At 44.1% G+C, this 21,201-nt stretch overlaps 1 protein-coding gene across 1 annotated transcript in view; it reads left to right on the plus strand.

Annotated features, from left to right (window-relative positions):
- The window catches only part of dok4 (docking protein 4), a 66,592-nt gene that overhangs the window by 25,921 nt on the left and 19,470 nt on the right, over nt 1-21,201 (plus strand). The window contains exon 2 of the mRNA XM_063481168.1: nt 7,118-7,450. Coding sequence (XP_063337238.1) covers nt 7,385-7,450 — 66 coding nt within the window. The 5' untranslated portion in view covers nt 7,118-7,384. The remainder of the gene's footprint in view (nt 1-7,117; nt 7,451-21,201) is intronic.

A 21,201-nucleotide genomic window follows, 5' to 3' on the forward strand; every position in this document is an offset into this window, starting at 1 on the left:
TTTTTACCGGGTCGAACCCATAAATGCTCTCACTTTCTCATGAAGAGCTGTGCGCTGGTTTGGACAGACACAGCTGTGTAATGAATGTAATGTGATGCTATGGAGTGATGCGTAATGTCACGGTGTTACGGACTCATAACACTCATTAAGAACACAGACTCCCTTTCCAGCAGGCCTGCATCCACGTGCACTCAGACAAACTTGATTTCTGCCACAGCTGCAGATTTAACTTGGGGTCAGGTCGGACCGATAAAGACAAATATCTTCACAGCTCCGTGCTGCTGTCACCGTTTCTCAGCTGTCTGCACAAACAGCAGCTCCTTCATCTTTCTTCTTCTATTTTTCATTTCATTTCCACTCCACAGGGTGGGCTTTGCCGTTATCCAGACAAGGATCGATAAACGCAGCGAGAACAGTCCAGATGATATCGAGGCCTCGTGCGTGTCAGAATTCATGCAGGCTCTTAGATAAATCACCTGACGTCCTGTAGATATGCAGATTGTGTTCAGAAGAAAAGAAAAGATCAGAATAGAAAGGAAAACCAAGGAGATGGAAGGTGTGCGTGTGTGCGTGCGTGCGTGTGTGCGTGTGTGTGCGTAAAGGAAAAGTGAAAAGAAGAGGAGGCGAGGAGACAGGCGTGCAGGAAAGGAGGCTGATTGCCCGACTGATTTCATGAGTCACTTCTCTGCAGGCGAGAGGCTGGAGAGACAGGTGGCTCTGCGAGTGTGTCCCCCCGGCTCACTGTGATATGTGAGTAATTTTATTAGGTGTGTGTGTGTGTGTGTGTGTGTGTGTGTGTGTGTGTGTGTGTGTGTGTGTGTGTGTGTGTGTGTGCAGCCCGAGATGCTGGCCAAATGTGATCTTTGATGTACACTAGTGCCAGCCCGAGAAGGAAAATACTCAGGAGAGTATAAAGGTCAGCACACACACACACGCGCGCACACACACACACACACACACACACACATATGAATGTCAGCCTGTTGGCGATTTAGTAGCTGCCAGATTTTTTGAAAGGAACAAAATATTGAAGCATCTTTGTGTCGTGTTTGCTGTGAAATCGAGTGCAGAAAAACAGACAGTTAAAGAGACGGCGCGTTATTACTCGCTGTAAACAAAAGAGGAAGGGCGGCTGAGGCCAGTCTGCAGCGTAAACACAATCCATAAGTGATCAATTTCAAAAGCTCCGAGAGAGACTCCAGGACTAAAAAAGGGAGAGACGCCCGGAGGATAATCAGACACAGGTGAACATCAGTGAGAGAGGGAAGGAGAAATAGAGCGGGGGGAACACAGAGGGAGGGGATAAGAGGGCGCAGGTCAGGACAAATATGTCTCGCTTTAACGAAGGACGCTACGGGCCAGATTTACTGACGTGCTACGCCAGCGCAAAGTGTAAGAGGCGGGAACTCAGGTGTACACCAACTGTAGTTAACGTTTTGACTGGTGTGTCATTAGTTCATGTAGCTGTGATTTACAGTGTGAGCACAGTTATCAGAGCAGCACATGTCTGTGGCTACACCAGGATTTAAACCTTCAAAATAAAACAGGAAGTGGAAACTGAAAGGATAACAGGAAGGTCCAGAGAGAAGTCACACAAACCAGGAGAAATCTCAGAGTCAGCGATGGAGCAGATGAAGGACTGACACAAAGACCATGAAAGCGTCTGCCAGTGGAAGCTGTCCTCTCAGAAACAGTGAGATGAGCAGAAATCTCAGTGCTGATGTGCAGCGACAGCCTCTGATGTTGTTCTCTGTGTGAAGATCCTCCGAAATACTCAAAGAAGTCTGAACACGAGTCGTGACAGATGCTGCTGCGTCTGCATCAGTGCATCACGCTCTGCTCGACAACGATACTCAGATCTTTAACACTTCCCTCAGCGCAGTGGAGCCTGAGCACGCCGGGTGTGTTGATGTGAGAGCTGCAGGCTTCTGCAGGATACCACACACACACACACACACACACACACACATGCACACAGGAAGGGCCACCGTGCAATCAATGAGGCTACATCAGGGAATCAATGTCAGGCCCTCGTAATCTCCGGTGTGCTTCGACAGGCTCTTTGTGCGTCTGTGTGTTTTTAAAAACGATCACAGCTCAGATGTGTTGAGGCTGACGGTGCAGGCGAAGCACGTTTGGACGCAGTTAGTCCTTCTGATTACAGGAAGTCCTCCAGCGCCAATATTGAGATGTAAATATTCAATAGAAGTGAACTTTTAGTTATGCAGTGAATATAAACAAAGGTTAAAAACGTATAAAACGAGGTTAAAATCAGTTTTTAATATTCTTCACATTCAAAATTTCGTTTTTGGTTTTCAGTTTTTGGGCCTAGATGTTGTTTTGTAGTCTGAGCTCAGGCGTCTGACTTCCTGTTCATACACAGCCGCTCACCAACGGAGCTCCAGTAAATTTCATATTCAGGAAAGATTTTATGTTCTGTGCAGCACAAACAAACATAAAAATCATAGAAGTTGTTTCATATTTTGTCAGTTTTTCCAAAGTTACTCTCATAAACAGTCTTATTATCTCATAAATACATTTCATAGAAAAGAAAAAAAACATTTAAAAACACTCAAAGAAGCAAAGGTGTGATATTTCAGAAAGCTTGGACATTTATTTCTATACTGTTCATTTACTCATACATATATTTGGCATATGATCTGTTTAAATGTCATTCATCTAAAATGAGATTTTTGTGGAAGTGACTTGTTTCAGTCTGCAGGAAGCACAGCCAGTCGGCCAATCTCAGCATTAAACTTGCACAAAGTGAAGACATTTGTAAACATTTAATTTTTCTTTTGTGTTTTTGCTGTTAAGAAGTAGAAAAATCAATATTTGATGTTAATGATCCACGAGTTTCCTGGGATGTGGAATTAATCCTGGGTGGATTATCCCGGTGAAATAAAGACTTGTTTATATTATTGACAGACTTCCTTATCATTCTCATGTCGAGGTGATTAAACACAATGAATAGAAAGGACGGGGCTTACATTAGCATTACAGCTCTCTGATGTCAACAGAGACTCTGATTGGTTTCAGTGGACTGAAGAGGAGGATGCTGAGCTGCGTGTTGGACGGGAACGCTTCAGCTTCAGATGGGAAGACCGGATGGAGCGCACGCGTCTCTGTGCAGGAAGATTTACCCCGGAGGCCGCGCACCGGGAACTTTCCACCGCCTGCACAGTTCATCAAATTACGATGAAAATCAGGAACGATTGCAGTTTCCAAATCTAAGAGCTCTGATTACAATAAAATATTGAATGTCGCAGGCTTAGAGAACATCTGAGCCTGTTTAACAGACTCAAGGAGCCTAAACTGAAGCTAATTCATTTTAAATCTGTGAGAAAATAATATAATTTCTTTTGTTGTTGACGTGCCACTGTTAGCACTCAACCCACCCAGCTCTGCATCATTACAGTTTGTGTAGATGGGACAGTTTTATTCTTTCCTTTAAAACAATGAAGTGAACAAACCCATCAAGACTCCGTCTCAGATCGTTCTGGTAGCAGCTCCATTTGTAGTTGTTAGGAAAAATACTTTAATGTACGTTGCATATTCATATCCAGCGCATAGGTTCTTATTGTAGAGATTGGTTGCAGGGCGGCACAGTGGTGTGGTGGTTAGCACCGTCTACCAATCCACCAGCTGACACGATCGTTAAGATAACCCGAGACTCTGAATCAGCCTCAGGGTCTCCAAGCAAGGAGAGCGGAAAGATTGGACCCAACCCAGCAATCACACTGCTGATGATGAGCAAGCGCTCGGCAACAGTACGGAGCAAAAACTCTTTTAACAGGAAGAAACTGAACCAGGCTCAGGGAGGGGCGGGGCCGTCTGAGGGGAAAGAGGAGAGAGCATAGAGCGAGAACGAGCTCAGAGCTGTGCTCCCACAGCCAGCATCCACGTTCATGTCAATCGTCTTATTTGATAGTTTGAGATTGATTGTCTCTTTGTACATAGGAGTGTGTATCTGATGTTTTCTATAGCAGCCATACTCCAAAGTGCAGGAGTGTGTGTTACATGACAGTGTGTGTGTGTGTGTGTGTGTGTGTGTGTTTCATGCACAAATATTCTGTTTGTTTAGTGTTTAATTGTCTTTTGTGCCTGAGCCGCTTTATAAAACCAACACTGCTGTAATGATAAGCCTCTCCTCCTCTGTGCCAGCCTGTGTGTGTGTGTGTGTGTGTGTGTGTGTGTGTGTGTGTGTGTGTGTGTGTGTGTGTGTGTGTGTGTGTGTGTGTGTATTAATGAGCCCCTTGTTAAACTTTAATGTCTCTGTTCCACTGTTGTCAGGGAGATTTACCACTGAGCCCTCTGGGAAATGTCTGCCCCAGTGCTCCCAGCCTGATGGCAAACACACATTCCCACTCACACACACACACACACACACACACACACACACACACACACACACACACACACACACACACACACACACACACAGTCAGGTGTGCATGCACATCAGTTTGCACATGTGCATGAATGAATGCATACATTTGTACTGCAGTGTATTATATTGTGTCTCAGCTTCAGCACTGAGTGAGCTGAGTGTGTCTGCTCTGTGGAGATGAAATGTGTCCGTGTGTGATTCTGCTGTGCTCGGTTTACGGCCTCAGCAGATGAAACACCCCATCGCCTCCCCGTCACCTCCCCGTCCCTGCGCCCGAACCATCCGCAGACCGAGCCGAGGTTTGGATGTGAGACCGGCTCTCCTGTATTCGTGTGAGGTCACAGGTTAATTTGAAAAACACACGGTTGTCACATCTGAAACTGGAGCACACCGTGAAGTCAGCTTGTCTTTGTCCTGAGTTGCAGGTGCCCAGTGGGCGTGGTCAGAAACGCCTGGGCACAGCGGCCCCCCACTCCATCTGCTTCCTGTGGTAGAAAGGAAGTGCATCTCTGCACATTGCCCGGCCCCACGTTATCACTCACACACACGCTGACACTACTGACTGACACATCCTGTGTGTGAAAAATAATAAAAACACTGAGTGAGGAGCAGTGCTTCACAGAGCAGCACTCACAGAGGGGACAGGAATATTCATATGATTGTTTTATAGCAGAGACAGCTGAGGAAACGAGATACAGGGAGAGACAATAAAGATGATCAGAGGGAGGAAGTAGAACTCACAGTCAGACAGGCAGACCACAGCTGTCCAGGTAAAACAGGACGAAGGACCCCAGCTGAGAGAAGAGACGCAAACAGGAAGCTGGATACTGCAAATACACAAATCTAAACACGAACACAGAAAGTCAAACTCAGGAAAACACAAACACAGAAACCACTAAAGACTTCATTTAAAATAAATGTATGTCCGCCTCGCTGTCACTGTGGTGCTGTGGCTTTTTGAGGTTGTGATTTTCTTTGTAGTTCTTCGTGTTTGAAATGTTTTATTTCTATTAGTTAGTATTAGCTATTCTTTGCTCTGATTGTATGTTTAGTTATATTTGTTTCCATGTTGTCTCAGCTCGGCGTCTCCCCGTCCATCATGTTCATCCATGTACGCCCGTCGTTTCTCGTTCCCTCTTCCCGTGTCCTCCCTTTCTCTCTCATGCTTCCTCCCTCCTTCTGTCTTTCGTACCAAGCTTGTGTGTCCCGGTTTATATCTCTCCATGTTTCCTGTTTTATTTTGAAAGTCTTGTGTTTTCATGTGTTTCGTTTTGCTTCCCCTGTGGTGTTCATTTGTGTCAGCTGTGTTTCCCCAGTGTTTCCACTTCCCTGTGTATTGCAGTCCTCTGTCTGCCTCTGTTCAGTGTCAGGTCGTTTACCTCGCGTCATGTTTCCTGGAATTCATCTCATGTTTTCAAGTTTCGTTTTTTCCAGGTTCATGCTCACGTTCATGCTTACGTTTTTTCATGTCTAGCTTTAGCTAGTTTAGTTCTCACCATTGTTTCTCCTTCCTACATTTTTCTGACAGCCTTGATAAAGGATCACTTTTTGTTAAACTTCAGCTTGGGTCCACAAACACACCGGCCAATCCCAGCCGTAACATAAAGTGATTAAACAGCAGCAATCCAAGAGAGCATCAGAGCTCTGCGTGCATGTTTCAGACAGCAGACAGGTTGATATGTTTGAAATGTAAAGATATGTTTAGGAATAGACTGGGGTGATAGTTTTATTCTAAATTATAATATATAAAGGTTTATGTGGCTGATTGTCTTTATTGGGGCGTGTGGAGACACCCCTGTGGATCGTGGGCGTGGCTTATCTGGTATAATTAGCAGTCAGAGAGCCCTTTGGTTTGCTGTGCTTCACAGAGCTGCCATGTAAGCTGGCGAGCTGAAGCTTCGATAAATAAAAATATGAACTCGATTTGCTGAATCCGGTCTCTGCCTGCATGACTGGAGTCTTGCTGCTCGATGGTCATTCCTTACATACATGTTCAGTATGAGACGGAGAAAGACATGATATGTGACATAACGAGCTCCACAAAGCCTCGTTTTATCTCAGATACATATCCAGATATGTATGTCGGTATGAATTGGCCGGCAGAAATCAAACACCAGATGTTTTTGAATCAGTGAGCAAATCAGAGTCGTGGGCGGCTGCAGAGAGAGTACAACTGCAGCAGACTCACATTTACATTAAAGCAGTGACTGTTAACACTGAATCAGCTTCACGGGGACAAATGAAGACGACCGAGGACGGCAGATCTGTGTTTACACCTCGGAGTGAAAATACTGTCACCTCATAATGACTGCTGAACGGAGAGCACGAGGAGGTCGGGCTGTTTGAAATGCAAATGTAGCGCGATGGAAGCCGGCTGACGAACGGAGCTCTGATTAGAGAACGCTCAACGCTCCAACCTTTTTATTTCCTGGTTTCAGCGCCGTCTAATAGAAGCTGCCTCCTCTGATTTCCTTTATGTCACTGTGCAACACACACACACACACAGAAACTCAAACAATCAAACAGGGAAACTGAAATCCAAGCAGACACACGGGAAACTGTACATTCAGCACAATCACACTGCATGCTTCCCCTCAGAGTTCAGTGTGTGCCAGCGGCATGAATAATGCACGTTAATGTTGTGCACCTCGCTCTTCAATGAATAATGAACATATATCCATTTCTCCTCCCTCTTTCTTTCCATCTTACTGTCGGTCCATTTCTCAGAGATGCCAGCTGGAGAGATGAGCTGTCTGAGGATGAAGGAATGAGAAGGAAGGAAGACAAAAAGGAGAGGAACCTCAGCCAGAGGAGAGGAGAAGGAGAGAGGAGGATGTTGGGAGTTTTGTGAAAGAGGACAGGCGAAGAAAAGGTTCAATTTTTTTACTTTCAAGTGGAAAAGTCCAAGAAAAGACAGACGGATTGTCAGTGACAGAAGCTGAACGAGTGAAGGAGGAAACATCTGGATGGTCTCCAGTGTTGCGGCCTTCAAAGATGGCCTCCAACTTCAATGACATCGTCAAGCAGGGCTACGTACGAATGCGCAGCCGCAAGCTGGGGGTGAGTGGGCGTTTCAGCTCTTCATTTAAACATGATCTTCAGAGGGCCGGGCCCGTCAAACGGTGTCAGTGTAAAGATGTTTAACTGCACATTTAATCCCTGAGCTGTCCGAATTTAGGAAAAAGAAGTGAAATTTCAGCAGCACGGCTCAGTTTTTCTACGTGATAAAGAAATGAAAGAAACCTGTCAGCACAAATACAGAAAACTACAGAAAAAGTTCTGTTGGCTCATTTTCCCTGAAAAATGTCCGTAGTAATCATTGCTGTGTTTTCTTATTTGTATTTTTTAAGATAATTACATGGGTGTAGTATGAACAGCGATGGGGTGGAGGTCTTTAGTAGCAGGAAGACATATAAAACCAAAAATAGTGCTTTGATGTGGACACGATGGATGTGGCTGTGAAACTGAGACATGCTGATAAACACCTGTTCACTTCCTGTTCTGGCCGTCTGTGGAGAAGTGAAGGGATTTTCTTTTTTGATGCTCACAGCTGTGAAAAACCAAATGGTCCCAAAAGAAGCTGCAGACAGCAGCAGAAGCAGAGTCCCGTCACACAGGAGTCGTTTTTGGATTTACGCTGATGTCTTAATGATGTCAGGCCACTTATGAACCTCACCGGCCTGGTGTGAGCAGGCCTGCCGGGCTCAGCCGGAGCTTACAGGCCGTAGATGAAGTTATGTATGGGTGTAAATACAGACATTGCCTGAGGCTGTCCCGCTGCACTGACCATCACCTTGAATATTACTGTCCTGGAAAAGCAGCTCAGTCCAGCCTCACTTTTCTCCCACTGGGTTTGGAGACAGAGTGTGTCTCCTCACAGCCCCGGGATCCAGTTTCACGTCTCCACGTCAGCTGCACGGAGAATGCTAATTTGAGTAAGTTGCATTCAGACGGCGTAGGCGGCACAGTTCAACTCTGCGCGACTTATATTATGGAACGAACGCAAATCAATTAAAGTCAGGTTCTGTTCGCTGGCTCGCTTCAAATAATGGTCGCGCTGCTATCGCCGCTCCCAGAGCTGAGTGAACAGCTCTCAGAGGGGACGCAGGAAATTCCCACTCCTGTGTGAACTCTGATATTACCCGAGTAAAGTTTCACGTCCTTAAGTTTTAGCTCAGGTAATGGATTGCATATAAAGAAAAATGTGGCCTGTGGGAAATAATGCTGTTGAGTTTTATTGCCTGACCTACACTGACCGCTCTGTTTGTTCCAGAGTTTTTCTAAAGCCTTGCTCATAAATGTGAGACACAGAGAGGAACTGTGGGTGGTTTCTGCTCCTGCTGGCTCATTCAAACTTTTTCAGTGCACAGAACAAACGCTGGGAAAGGATCACTTTGTTTCTAGGTCCGATTGAATATCAGAAAACCAGCAGCACTGCTGGACGTCATCTTAAAATAAATCAAAGTCAACTTTAGCACTCCCAGCATTTTATCCCGGTCTGGAATATCCAGCAACGACTGACTGGAACTACAAGTTTGGAAGATGTTTGGATTGGTTGATTTGATGCGTGTAAGCGAGAGTCTTTATTTCTCTGGATCCCTGATTTCACACGATGATGTCAGAGGTTTGTGTGGTGGTGGAGTGCGGATCTAGACCCGAAATGCAGCCTGAACACAGGGAGGCACAACGTGAACACAAAATGTACTTTGAATGAGTGAGTGGAGACAGTCCCAGGAAAACAAAGCCCAAACGGTAAAACACGAAAGCAGAAAAACAAACTAACGAGAAGCATCACAGTATTTTATATCGAACGCACCAACAAAGAAGAAGAGAAACTGAAGACACAGAGATACACAAGGAACAGCACAGGTGCAGGCAGCTGGAGAAACTAAACTAAAAGGGTTAACAAAATAAAACAGGAAGTGATATAACATACATAATTTCCCTAGGGATTAATAAAGTATTCTGATTCTGATATAAGAGGAACGCCTAACAGGGAGACAAGACTACGACTAAAAACCCTAAAGACTAAACTGAGTATAATCAAGGTCAGAACTCCAAACAAAGGAGAGGGGAACTCAGCTAAGGATGGTCCTGCTGGAGGTTTTTTGCTGTTAAAAGGGAGTTTTTCCTTCCTGCTGTGGCCAGGTTCTTCCTACTCTGATTGTTGGGGTTTACCTGTATTACTGTACGGTCTCTTTCTACTGTTAGTCGCTGTTAGCCACTGTTAGCCACTGTTAGCCACTGCTATACAATGTTAGTCACTCTTAACCACTGTTAGCCAGTGTTAGCCACGCTTAGTCACTGTTAGCCACTGTTAGCCACTGTTAGCCAATGTTAGTCACTGTTAGCCAATGTTAGCCACTGTTAGCCAATGTTAGCCACTGTTAGTCACTGTTAGCCAATGTTAGTCACTGTTAGCCAGTGTTAGCCACTGCTATACAATGTTAGTCACTCTTAACCACTGTTAGCCACTGTTAGCCAATGTTAGCCACTGTTAGTCACTCTTAACCACTGTTAGCCAGTGTTAGCCACTCTTAGCCAATGTTAGTCACTGTTAGCCAGTGTTAGCCACTGCTTTACAATGTTAGTCACTGTTAGCCTCTGTTAGTCACTGTTAGCCAGTGTTAGTCACTGTTAGCCAGTGTTAGCCACTGCTTTACAGTGTTAGTCACTGTTAGCCTCTGTTAGTCACTGTTAGCCAGTGTTAGTCACTGTTAGCCAGTGTTAGTCAGAGTCTTGAAATTAGGTCAGTAATGGTCTTGTTTCACGTGTGAGGCTGGGCTGAAAAATCCCACTCAGCTAAAACTTGCTGCAGCAGATTCAAACCCTCCACACCGAGAGCCAAATGTGATTGAAAATAAAAGCTGAGAAACATTTTATATGTTATTATTTATGTTATGTATGAAATATTTGAGTTATTTTTATTTGTTAAATACTATAGTAACTGTTTTACTGCAAAAACCCTGTATATTTTAATGATACCTAGCCTATTTAATCCACTTTAAAAGCTCTACATTTTGAACAAATGGGAATCTGTAGTTTTGAGGATGCGGTGAATTCCCATCACTTAAACATAGAAACAAAAAACAAAAACCTAAGGGACTTTCCAAAATTCAGCAACAGTTCTACTCGTAGCCAGGAGCTCCACGTTTTCTCCCCGTGCGCCTGGATCGTTCCTGCCTTCAGCACCACAGGACTCGGCGAGGGACATCTGTCTCCTCACCTGTTCCTCTCCTCCTCTTCATCAGGTCGCCTCATCACAAACTCATCATCATATTCTGTGCTATGATTTACTTTTGTTTGTGTTTGACGAGGTTTGAGCGCTCGCCACACGTGTCACAAACCTCGCCTCTGCTGACACAGCTCCAAACACGACTCTGCTTACGATGATCAACAGAGTGAGCGAGCACGCACGAGCCTTGATGCATTGATACAGACGTATTTCACAGGTGGAAGAAGAAGTAGTTCCTACTAATCCTTTAGACAGTCCCAATAAAATAGTTCCACTCTGTTCCTGTTAATGATTAACTGCAAATTTAACCCAGATGACTAAAATCGATATTTCCGTATCGATCCGCACACCACTGAAGTTCAGACTGTGGAGTAAACTCAGCATGCACAGATACATTTTACCTGGAGATGTACGTGAACACCTGTGTGTGCGTGTCTGTGTGTGTTTGTGTTTGCTATGATTTCAAACATCTGCAATCAGAAACATGAACTCAAGCCTGAAATTACATAAAATCCAAAAGTTTCGCGAACGTTTTATTGTGATTCTGTTTGACGCGACGCGCTGCGTTTTGTTGCTAATCTGAACCTAGCTACAGCATTCACCTGTCCATCCACCGATGGCCTCGTGCTGACTCTGCCTAGTTTGCTTAGTTTGCTGTTTGATCTGCAGCTGCAGAACCTGTGAAGCTCTGCAGGGTTCGTTTATGCTGTTTACTTTCAGCTTTGTGAACGAAACTCAGCCACAAATGGCGCACAGCAGGAATGAACGGGCATCAGTTATGCTAATGAGCACACGTGACAAACATGCAGCTGCTCGTTAACGAACCTCTTTGTCTGGATGAAACAAGCCTTTACAACAAGTTTAATAAAGTAATAACAGGTCATAAAACGCAGATCCTGATTTTATAGTCTCTAACGTTCAGTGTTAGCGATGGAGCAATCTGATTGTGCGCTGGATTCAAATTGCTTTTGGGTGCACGAGGGATTTACAGGAAATGAGGCACGCATGTAATCCAGCATCATTTTATCTCTGCTGTTATAACGCCACTCTGAGTCCCAGAGACGGGAGAGGGATCACCAACAACCAGGGTCATCACCCTGTAGCCACGCCCTCTTTACGAACCGTGTGAGTCGCAGTTTCTGTGACCTTCTGACTTTTTCTGTAGCGCCATCATCTGGTCAGATTTAGTCTTTAACTGAAAACCAATCAGAGCACAGTTGCAACCCTTCAGAGTGAAAACAGGCCTTTCCTGTGACGCTGTTTTTAAAAGCAGGAAGATGAATGTTCTCGGATTTTCTGACTCCCAACTGAAACAGAAGCAGGGCTCTGGTATCAAAAAGACAGTCGGTGTAGATTATTTCCCTGCTGAGGTCTGTGTGTCTTCTCCCACTTTGCTTTAGCTGCTCAGACTCTGAGGAGGACTGTTTTCTGTCCTTCATCATGAAGATGAGGGATGGAGCTCTAATCATCGTGGGCTTTTGTTCTTTTCCCCTCTTTTATAAATGCGGTTAATCACTTGGAGGAGTTCTGGGACTTCTGAAATCTGAAAAAGAAATGATTGGTCCATGAAGCGAGTGATGAATTGAGGGATCTAAAGTGGTTTTGATTGGCCCGGGCACGGTCGTTTTATCTGGAAATAATTCATGTAATGGTGTGTTCCAGCTGGAAGGCAGACCTACTTATCCACAGCAGAATTCCTTCTCCGTTTCGCTCTCTTTGGGAATCTTTCTGTGTTTGCTTTGAACACTATCTCATGTCGTATCCGACTGCCCTGCCGTTTAATTGCTCTCCGTCTTTGCTTTCTCCCTGTTCGGCTTTCTGCCCTCAGTGCTGATTCTGCACAGCTCTTCCTTTTCTGTCTCGTTATCTGCATCCTTCCTCGGCGTTCCCGTGCGCCATCCACCCCTCTCCCTCTGTGTTTTTGCCCTTTTAAATTTGCTTCCTTATTCCAGCTCAGTTTTGCTGGCGGTCTTGCCCTTCGTCGTCCCGTGGAGCGCTCTGGCAGATATGAAGAGGCTTTGCAGCAGCAGAGGGATCAGAGATGATGTTAAGGCCACATTTCTTTGTGGATTTGTGGGTTGTTATTGAACATGAACACCGAGGAGTTCCCAAACCAGCTGACTGGACTCGGTGCGCTTTGTGTCCGATTTTCTCCTCCTGGATAAATCGGATTTGTGACTTTGATTGATTGATTGGTAATTTATTTCAAACATGTAAACAATATACAGGTACATTTAGAAAAGAAAATAAGAGAGAGAAAAGAAAATACTATACATAAAAATCAAAACATTTCAATATAGCTGCCGTTCTGATTAATTTACATGTTGAAAGGGAGTGGGAAGAAGTAAACACTTATTTAATCCCACCCCTTAAATTATCAGTTAATATTTAGTCAGCTTCCTTACTGATATAATCTGTAATAAAAAATAGTGAACAGATTTCTGATATACTATAATATCACATCATGATTTTTTTTTAAATAGAGACATTCACTTAATTTCAATATTTTCCTTTTCTTTATAGTTCGAGAAGATCATATTTTTATAACTCTTTTTGAACAGTTTTATGTTTGGACGTTGCTTTAATTCCATATTCACACTGTTCCAGTTTCACTCCATGCACAGAAACACAAAAGCTTTTTCTTGTAGTTCAGACTTTCCTGTTTTGAAGTTACAAAACCCCTTAAATTATAACTTCCTTCTTTCAAAAAAAACATACTCTGAATATTTCCTGGCAGTTCTTTATTTTTTGCTTTGAATAGAATTTGTGCTGTTTGGAATTTCACTAGATCGTCAATTTTCAATATTTCAGACTGCAAAAATAGTGAGTTTGTATGTTCCTGTAACCTGCAGTGTGGATGATTCGAATTGCTTTTTTGAAGAGTAAAAAGTGAATGTAATGTGGTTTTATAGTTATTGCCCCAGACCTCTGCACAATAGCTTAAGTATGGTGAAACCAGTGAACAGTAGAGAACATGAACTGATGTTCTGTCGAATACCTGCTTTGCCTTGTTGAGTATTGCAATGCTTCGTGATACTTTGGAATGAATATATCTTACATGAGCTCTCAGTTAAGTTTTTCATCTATTATTACCCCCAGAAATTTATTTTCACTGACTCTTTCAATATCAACACCATTTATTTGAATCTTTGCATTTGTATTTAAACTACTATTTCCAAATAACATAAGTTTAGATTTATTCAAATTTAATGATAATTTGTTTTTATCAAGCCAGAACTTCACTTTACTTATTTCATTAGTCATATCCTCCAATAAATTCTGCAGATCATCACCAGAGCAAAAAATGTTTGTATCGTCAGCAAAGAGAACCATTTTTAATACTTTGGACACTTTACAGATGTCGTTAATGTACAAGTTGAAGAATTTTGGACCCAAAACTGACCCTTGGGGTACACCACAAGCAATGTCCATACATAAGGAGCAACCACCATTTAATTTCACAAACTGCTTCCTGTCACCTAAATAACTCCGGACCCAATCTAAAGCTACCCCTCTGACACCATAACGTCCCAGTTTTCTTATTAATATATCATGATCTATAGTGTCAAATGCCTTTGTCAAGTCTATGAATAACCCAGCCACGTATTGCTTTTTGTCTGTGGTATTTGTGATGTATTCTATTGAATCTAATAATGCCAATGATGTTGATCTGCTTGATCTGAATCCGTACTGACTCTCGGTGAGTAGTTTATGTTTATCTATAAATTTTTCCAGTCGGTTTTTAAACAGTTTTTCAAGAATTTTTGAGAATTGAGGTAATAAAGAGACAGGCCTGTAGTTTGTGAAATGGTGTTTGTTGCCAGATTTGTATAGAGGTATAACTTTTGCTATTTTCATTCTGTCTGGAAATTGACCAGTTTGAAACGATAAATTCCAGATGTATGTAAACGGTTTTATAATAGCCTCAATGACTCTTTTAACCACTATCATATCAAAATCATTACAATCTAAAGATTTCTGATTTTTACATTTTTTGACCATTTCAAAAACTTCATTTTCATCAACGGCTGTGAGAAACATAGAATATGGATTTCTGTCTATCAGTGTATCCGGTTTTTCCTGTGCTGTCCCAGGATCAGTGATTGTTCTTGCTAAATTTGGTCCAGCAGTTACAAAGAATTCATTGAGACAATTTGCCACAACATCCATATTGTATTCTTCATGGTCATTACAAATGAAATACTTGTAGTTCTTTTGTCCAGTCCCACGCTTTATAACACTGTTCAGTATTTCCCATAATCTTTTATTATTATTTCTATTTATATCTAATTGCTTCAAATAGTATTCCTTTTTACTATATCTAAGTATATTAGTTAACCTATTTTTATATCTTTTCTATCTGATTTCAGCATCTTTAGTTCTTGTTCTTAAGAAATCTCTGTATAGAGCATTTTTCTTTATACATGCATTTTGCAGACCTTTTGTTATCCATGGACAGTCCATATATTTATGTTTCCTACTATATTGCTTTATTGGACAGTTGGTATTGTACAGTAATGTAAATATTCTAAGGAATTCATTATACGCACTATTAACGTCCTGTTCCTGATATACTTCAGCCCAGTTCTCTTTCTTTATGTTGAGCTGCACAAAATCAGTGACGCAGCTTAAAGAGAAGCTCGGCCACCTCGTTTAAGCACCGCCGTCTTCTCGTACCCGAAACCTGCACGCTCATACAACAGCAACGTGTCAATCACACTGTAGCCCCGCCCAAACTCCTCCCCTTCTCCCTGGTCCTTTTTGATTAAACGGCCATGATTTTATAATCGAATATCGTGTTTTATTCAATAAGACTTGAAACCTGCAGCTGAGATGAAAAACTCAGAGCTCAGGTGAGCAGGACGTTTCTATCCAATCAGACGTCATTTTAAAAGCAGAGGGTATGATGTCGCCAGTCTCTGGTTCATGTGTCATCACCTGACATGAGACTGACTGGAGGTGATTGTCAGCTCAGTGGCAGTAGATACTGAAGGCCAGCATGGAGAAACCCCGAGTTTCACCCTGTTAGCACGTCAGAAGCCTCACATTTGAAGCGGGCGAGCTTCTCTGCGAGCTACCTCAGAGTTGCAGAGAGACGAATAGGAACAGAGGTGAACGGCGGTTTATCTGAGTTAGTCTCTGCGTCTTCGGGGCACAGAGGAATGGCACAGCTGAGGTCCTCCTCAAGGCTGGATAGATGGACTGCCAAAGTCACGCTTCATTTATCTCAAGAGGAACAACAAAGCCAGAAGGAAAAGGCCCGCCATGCAGCGCCGCCACGCTGACCTCAGCTGTGTGTGAGTCTCCTCTTTGTTTCCTGCCTTAGCATTTCCACCGCCCTCACTGGATAATGAACTACGGTATTGATGAGATTGGTATTGATCAGCCTCCAGGCATAGAGCATCCCACACACGCCCCTGTCAAACCGCCTCCCGCTGATTAATCATGACATCGATGCATTCAGATTGCTAATAAGCTCCACGTCCAGAAACATATGTGAGATGTTCCCCATCTGTCTGTGTGCTTAGTTCTGCCTTTTGGGTACAGGGAAACAAATGCTCGTCTAGTTTTTTTCCACTTCCTCTGAGTAGCTGTAAAATACATTTTCCATCCTTCAGCTGCGTCCGCTCACTGGCGCTTTGGATGCTTTCCAAACTTTGAGATTGGAAGGCCGAACGCTCCTCAGAGGAGACGAGTGTGTGTTTGATTCCTGCACAGGTTCATGGGCGTCTGTTCCAGTAATGGCTCCGTGTGTGCGGATGCTGCGGTGGAGCCAGCGAGCACAAAGTTACCAACACATCTCTCCAACAGCGACGGTCCAGACCGAACGACCCCCGTGTGGTTCTGAGACGCAGCGTTTGAGGATGTGCTCGGGCTCCAGACTTCAGGAAACGATTTATTCTAAACAACGTTTACGTGAAAAGTTACAGCTGAAGCTGAAAATGAATATTTCTCTGAGTTCTCCGTCCCGTTGCTTTTGGACTCTGTGTGGATTTCTTTATTAATGGTTCATGTTTAAACCTTCCTCCTGCAAAACAACCCCGTCTTGGTCTTTGACTCGGTCCGTGGATTTCTGCGGTAACATCTTTTCTTTCTGTGTTTTGTGTTGCCTCCCTGTGCGCCTCCTGTCTGTGTGGACACAGGACCGGTTCAGAGCCTTAGTTTCAATAAATGTAAATACGTCATCACAAACTAAATTATGCCAGAACTGGTGAGAGAAAAAACTTTTTTATTAAATGTATTAAATTATTAAATTTTATTTGATAGAAAAAGCAAATTAATTAAGTTTCTTGAAATAATAAATCATGTTAATATTCTTTATGTTAATAAAATGAAGTTCTAGAGGGAACATTTTACTCTGGTACTTTATTCCTGGAGTCTCCGGGGATGAGATGAAGGTGAAAGCATCGTAGTTAATGAGGCCGATGCCGACGGAGCACAAACTGCAGATCGGTCACTGGTTTGTTGAGCGGCTGTGTGTTCAGCTCAGGAACAAAGAGCTCACGTGTGGATCGGAGCTGATCGAGCAGGAGAAAAAAACGATGTTGGGCACTCATCACCAGATTAAAAAAACAAACTGAATTATTCATGTGGGTTTACTGAAGGAGAGTGATGGATATGAACGCCCTGAAAGCCCTCAGACTCTCCCACAGATGGAATTAAATGTGAGGTTGCCCGAGGCCAGATTAAACTTATAGACACGACACATGAGAAGGTGATAGGTGAGCTAATTTGCAGGATATATATCCCCTCAGACGCCGGCTGTGATCTCTGCTTATCCAGCACGCAGCGCTCAGACGTGTTTAAGACCAAAGATGAGTTTCATCTCTGCGCCAAGCCAGAGAGCAGATCCAGCAGAATCACTTCAGCTGTCTGCACATGCTCAGAACGGACGGGTTCCATTTAATGGTTTCCTCATCCTGCACATCGGCTGAAAATATGTCAGCATACACAACATGAGAAGTGGCTTTGAGGCCCAGCCCCACATGTTATCACACAGCTACAAGACTATTCAATTCAACTTTATTTATACCGCGCCAAATCACAACAACAGTCACCTCAGGGTGCTTTATACTGTAAGCTAGACTCTACAATAATACAACAGAGAAAAACCCAACAATCATATGACCCCCTGTGAGCAAGCACTTTGGCGACAGTGGGAAGGAAAAACTCCCTTTAAACAGGAAGAACCAGGCTCAGGGAGGGGCGGGGCCATCTGAGAAGGAAGACAGGATAAAAGATTATCATGCTTTCATTTAAACAGCTTCCTGCAGACACCTGCTCAGCACCAGTCCAGTGTTCAGTTCTGGTCTCAGGCTGATGAGGAGGAGGGGTTTCCATATGTCTGACTTCTGCTGACCAATCATGTTTGAGCAGGCCTTGGTTGCTTGCAGGTAAACGGTCCACCTGGAAAGCTGTTTGCCCAAATTCTGTCTGAGTGACTTAGCCTCATTGTGACCTGCATCTAGCCTGGAAGTTTGAGGGCTCCACCTGAAGCAGCAAAGCTGCTGTTCCCCTCAAAGGCCAAAGCTGCCCTCATGCTAACACGTCTGTCTGCTTGTGCAGAGAGAAAGATTAATGAAATTCAGCCAACACAGAGATGCATCTGCATGCAGTCCTCCAACAAGCTAACAGCTCGCCACCTGTGCTTTTACGCTGCACGCAGGTCGAATGCTGATCAGCTGAAAGTTTAAAGAGAAAAAGGGAAAAGCAGAGTTCAAGCAGAAGATCAAGAAAGGCAAAAATAAAAGGTGGAGCTCTGCTTCAGCTCACTGCACACACGTGTGTCTGAGAAAAGCAGATAGTATCACCATCACTGAAGTCAGGGTTGTTCATTATCTGCAGAAGTCATTTAATCAGTGTTAATATTCTGATTATAAGTTCTGACATGTTAAACTAATAAATTTGCCGTATGTCCAATCGTGAATTTAAAGAACATCCAAGGACACGATGAGTCTCCTCCTGCTGTCCCGAGAATCTGGAAATGAGTTTGATTTGCCTTGAAGGCATCGTTACGTAAGCAGCCGCTGAGATTAATGAGATATCGTGACGTGGTACCACCTCTCCTCCCCGCTCTGCCCCGGCTGCGCTCTGACCTCTGACCTCCACCCACGTATCCTCCCGCTGAGCTGCTTTCCTTTATTTTTAGAGGCGATGTCGGCATTCCCGAGAGGTCATTTCAGTTTGTACAGATGAGTTATTCATGTGTGTGAGTGGTGGGGGGGTTACAGCCAGGTGCTGAAAAACACAACTTTAATCCAGTTACGGTGTTTTCACTCCTGCTGTGTTTCACCCGTTAAATCACCAAACCAACCTCACCACGAGGCTGTGGAGGCGGTGGTCTCAGCCCAGGTCTGTTCCTGTAATCTGACCTCAGTCCGACGTAACTACCAGGTTTACTCTGTAAATTTAAGCTGAAAACCTTCCTGCAGCCACACGTGCTTCATGTTCTGGGATCCAGCTGCGTCAGCAACCAGCCGTGATTTAGCCTGAATCCTCCGTGTTCTCCAGTAGCCCAGAACTCAGCAGCTTCTTCCTGTATTTACTTTTGTTGCTCCGCCCCAGACTCACCTGGCCAATGAGCCGACAGAACATTCTCACCTGGTTTGTAGCGACACATTTTGGTTCATTTGGGTTTTTCTCTGTGTGAAAACAAACCAAGCTCACATGAACAGAGACCTCAGCGTGATACAGACGGGGGGGGGGGGAAGCACGCACACTACACGCCTCAGGGGGAGGGACCACGAGGCAGGACGAGGACATAAAAACCGAGAAAACAACTCCTGTGAAGCAGGGCTTCATCTTATCCAGGTGACCGCAGGGTTTGAACCTCTGGCTTTGCTGTACTTCGGGGCTTTCTCACCTTATGCTGCAAACCCAGCCAGAGCAGGTTGGAGATCAACAGCAATGAAATCACTGCCTGCTGACCAATCAGTGTCCTGGAAGATCCGTTTTTTCTCCTGTCAGTTTAGCACCTGATCCTAGGACAGAGCAGCTGTTTGCACCTGCTGACCACATCCAGCTTTTCAGACTCACAGAATCTAAACTAAAACTGTCTTTTTAAGATGAATTTGGTCAAATAATCAATTAATCCATCAGTGATTATAATGTAATTGTAATTAGCTGTCAGTACAATAATCAGTGAGGTTGGCCGACGCCCCCTTTCATGAGACCGCGCTCACAGCTACAGGTGGGAAACCTGGCGTTAGCTTAGTGAGGTGATAGCCAGCTTCATGTGACAGTCAGTGGATCCACAGAGATCCCCGGGTATGATGAGGAGAAAACCCTGACCTGCCTCTCGTTGCCTCACTCACTCAGAGAGGAGGATTAGCTTTTCCACCTACATTTAACGTCCGTGTGTTGCGACTGGTGTAAGGTGTGAGGTGCTTTAAATGATTTTCCTCATTCCTCAGTGGTCATCGTGTCTTATTTGGGGATTACAGTCCTGCCTCAACACGCTAAACTCAGGACTGACATCAGCAGCAATTAGCACGCCGTCGCTGTCATTGTTAATCCTGCCTGAGGTGCAGAGTTAATCTCCAAAAGAAGAAAGCTGAGAAGCTGAGGATTCATCGCAGGATCCTGGCAGGAATTAAACCAGTCGGAGTGGGATGTGAAGCTGCTGGACGGATTAGGAGAGAGACCAGGTAAAAAGTTAAGATCAGAGACTTCACCTGTACACATGAGGTCATAACAGGAGCAGGCAGCAAAGACGAGGAGCAGGCGGAAAACCAGGCAAAAATACCAAAATACAGATGAAGCTGATTCCTCCTGACAGCAGTCAGGAAACAGGCGAAAGGTCATACATGAGGAAAACTCCAGGAACAGGAACGGCCAGAGGCTGCACGGAGAATCGGCACAAAACATCCGACAGCCTAATCTGGGCTCTCACGTATGCGTCGGGTATGGCACCGGCAAATTTTATGTGGACACGAGTTACAGCAGGTGTTGTTTGGCACAGACGTGGCACGACTGTCACGACACTCCTGACACATCCACACCGGACCGTGGCTGAGCTCAGGCAGCCAAAACTGTCAGTCGGATGAAACAGGAGCAAAATCCTGACTGGTCTGTTTTTAATGATCAGAAAGAGACAGAAGACGCTCTGGTTAAAGAAGTAAAACTTAGTAAAGTACAACTTTATTTTCTTTTGCTTTTTTTTATTTTTATCATAAGTGAAGCAATCTTTGAAATTAAAGTTAATCAAGCCAATGCTTCAAAATAAGTGCCCGAGATGGCCGCTGAGTGGTGAGGGTGGATTTTCCAAGGACTTTTGGTTTTATTGAATCAGCAGACCATTATTGTGATTTTAGTGTTCGCTGCGAGTCGAAGTGAAACAGATTCTAATGATAGACGAGAGTGGAGGCGCGCGGCCTGCTGCGTCTGCTGCCGTCGTTACGGTGACGGATTGCACAGATGTGGTTACTCTGCCCTCGCTGTTCACGGCTCTGTCTTCAGAAGTGAAAATGTTTGTAAAAGTTTTATAAATCAGCCGGGACCTTTCCATCGGGCCTGAAGGCACCGCCAAGGTTATTCGTCATGTTGACGGTGTACGCATCATAAAACTCCATAAACT

This window comes from Pelmatolapia mariae, linkage group LG1, assembly GCF_036321145.2.
Source record: "Pelmatolapia mariae isolate MD_Pm_ZW linkage group LG1, Pm_UMD_F_2, whole genome shotgun sequence".
Classification (NCBI taxonomy): domain Eukaryota; kingdom Metazoa; phylum Chordata; class Actinopteri; order Cichliformes; family Cichlidae; genus Pelmatolapia; species Pelmatolapia mariae.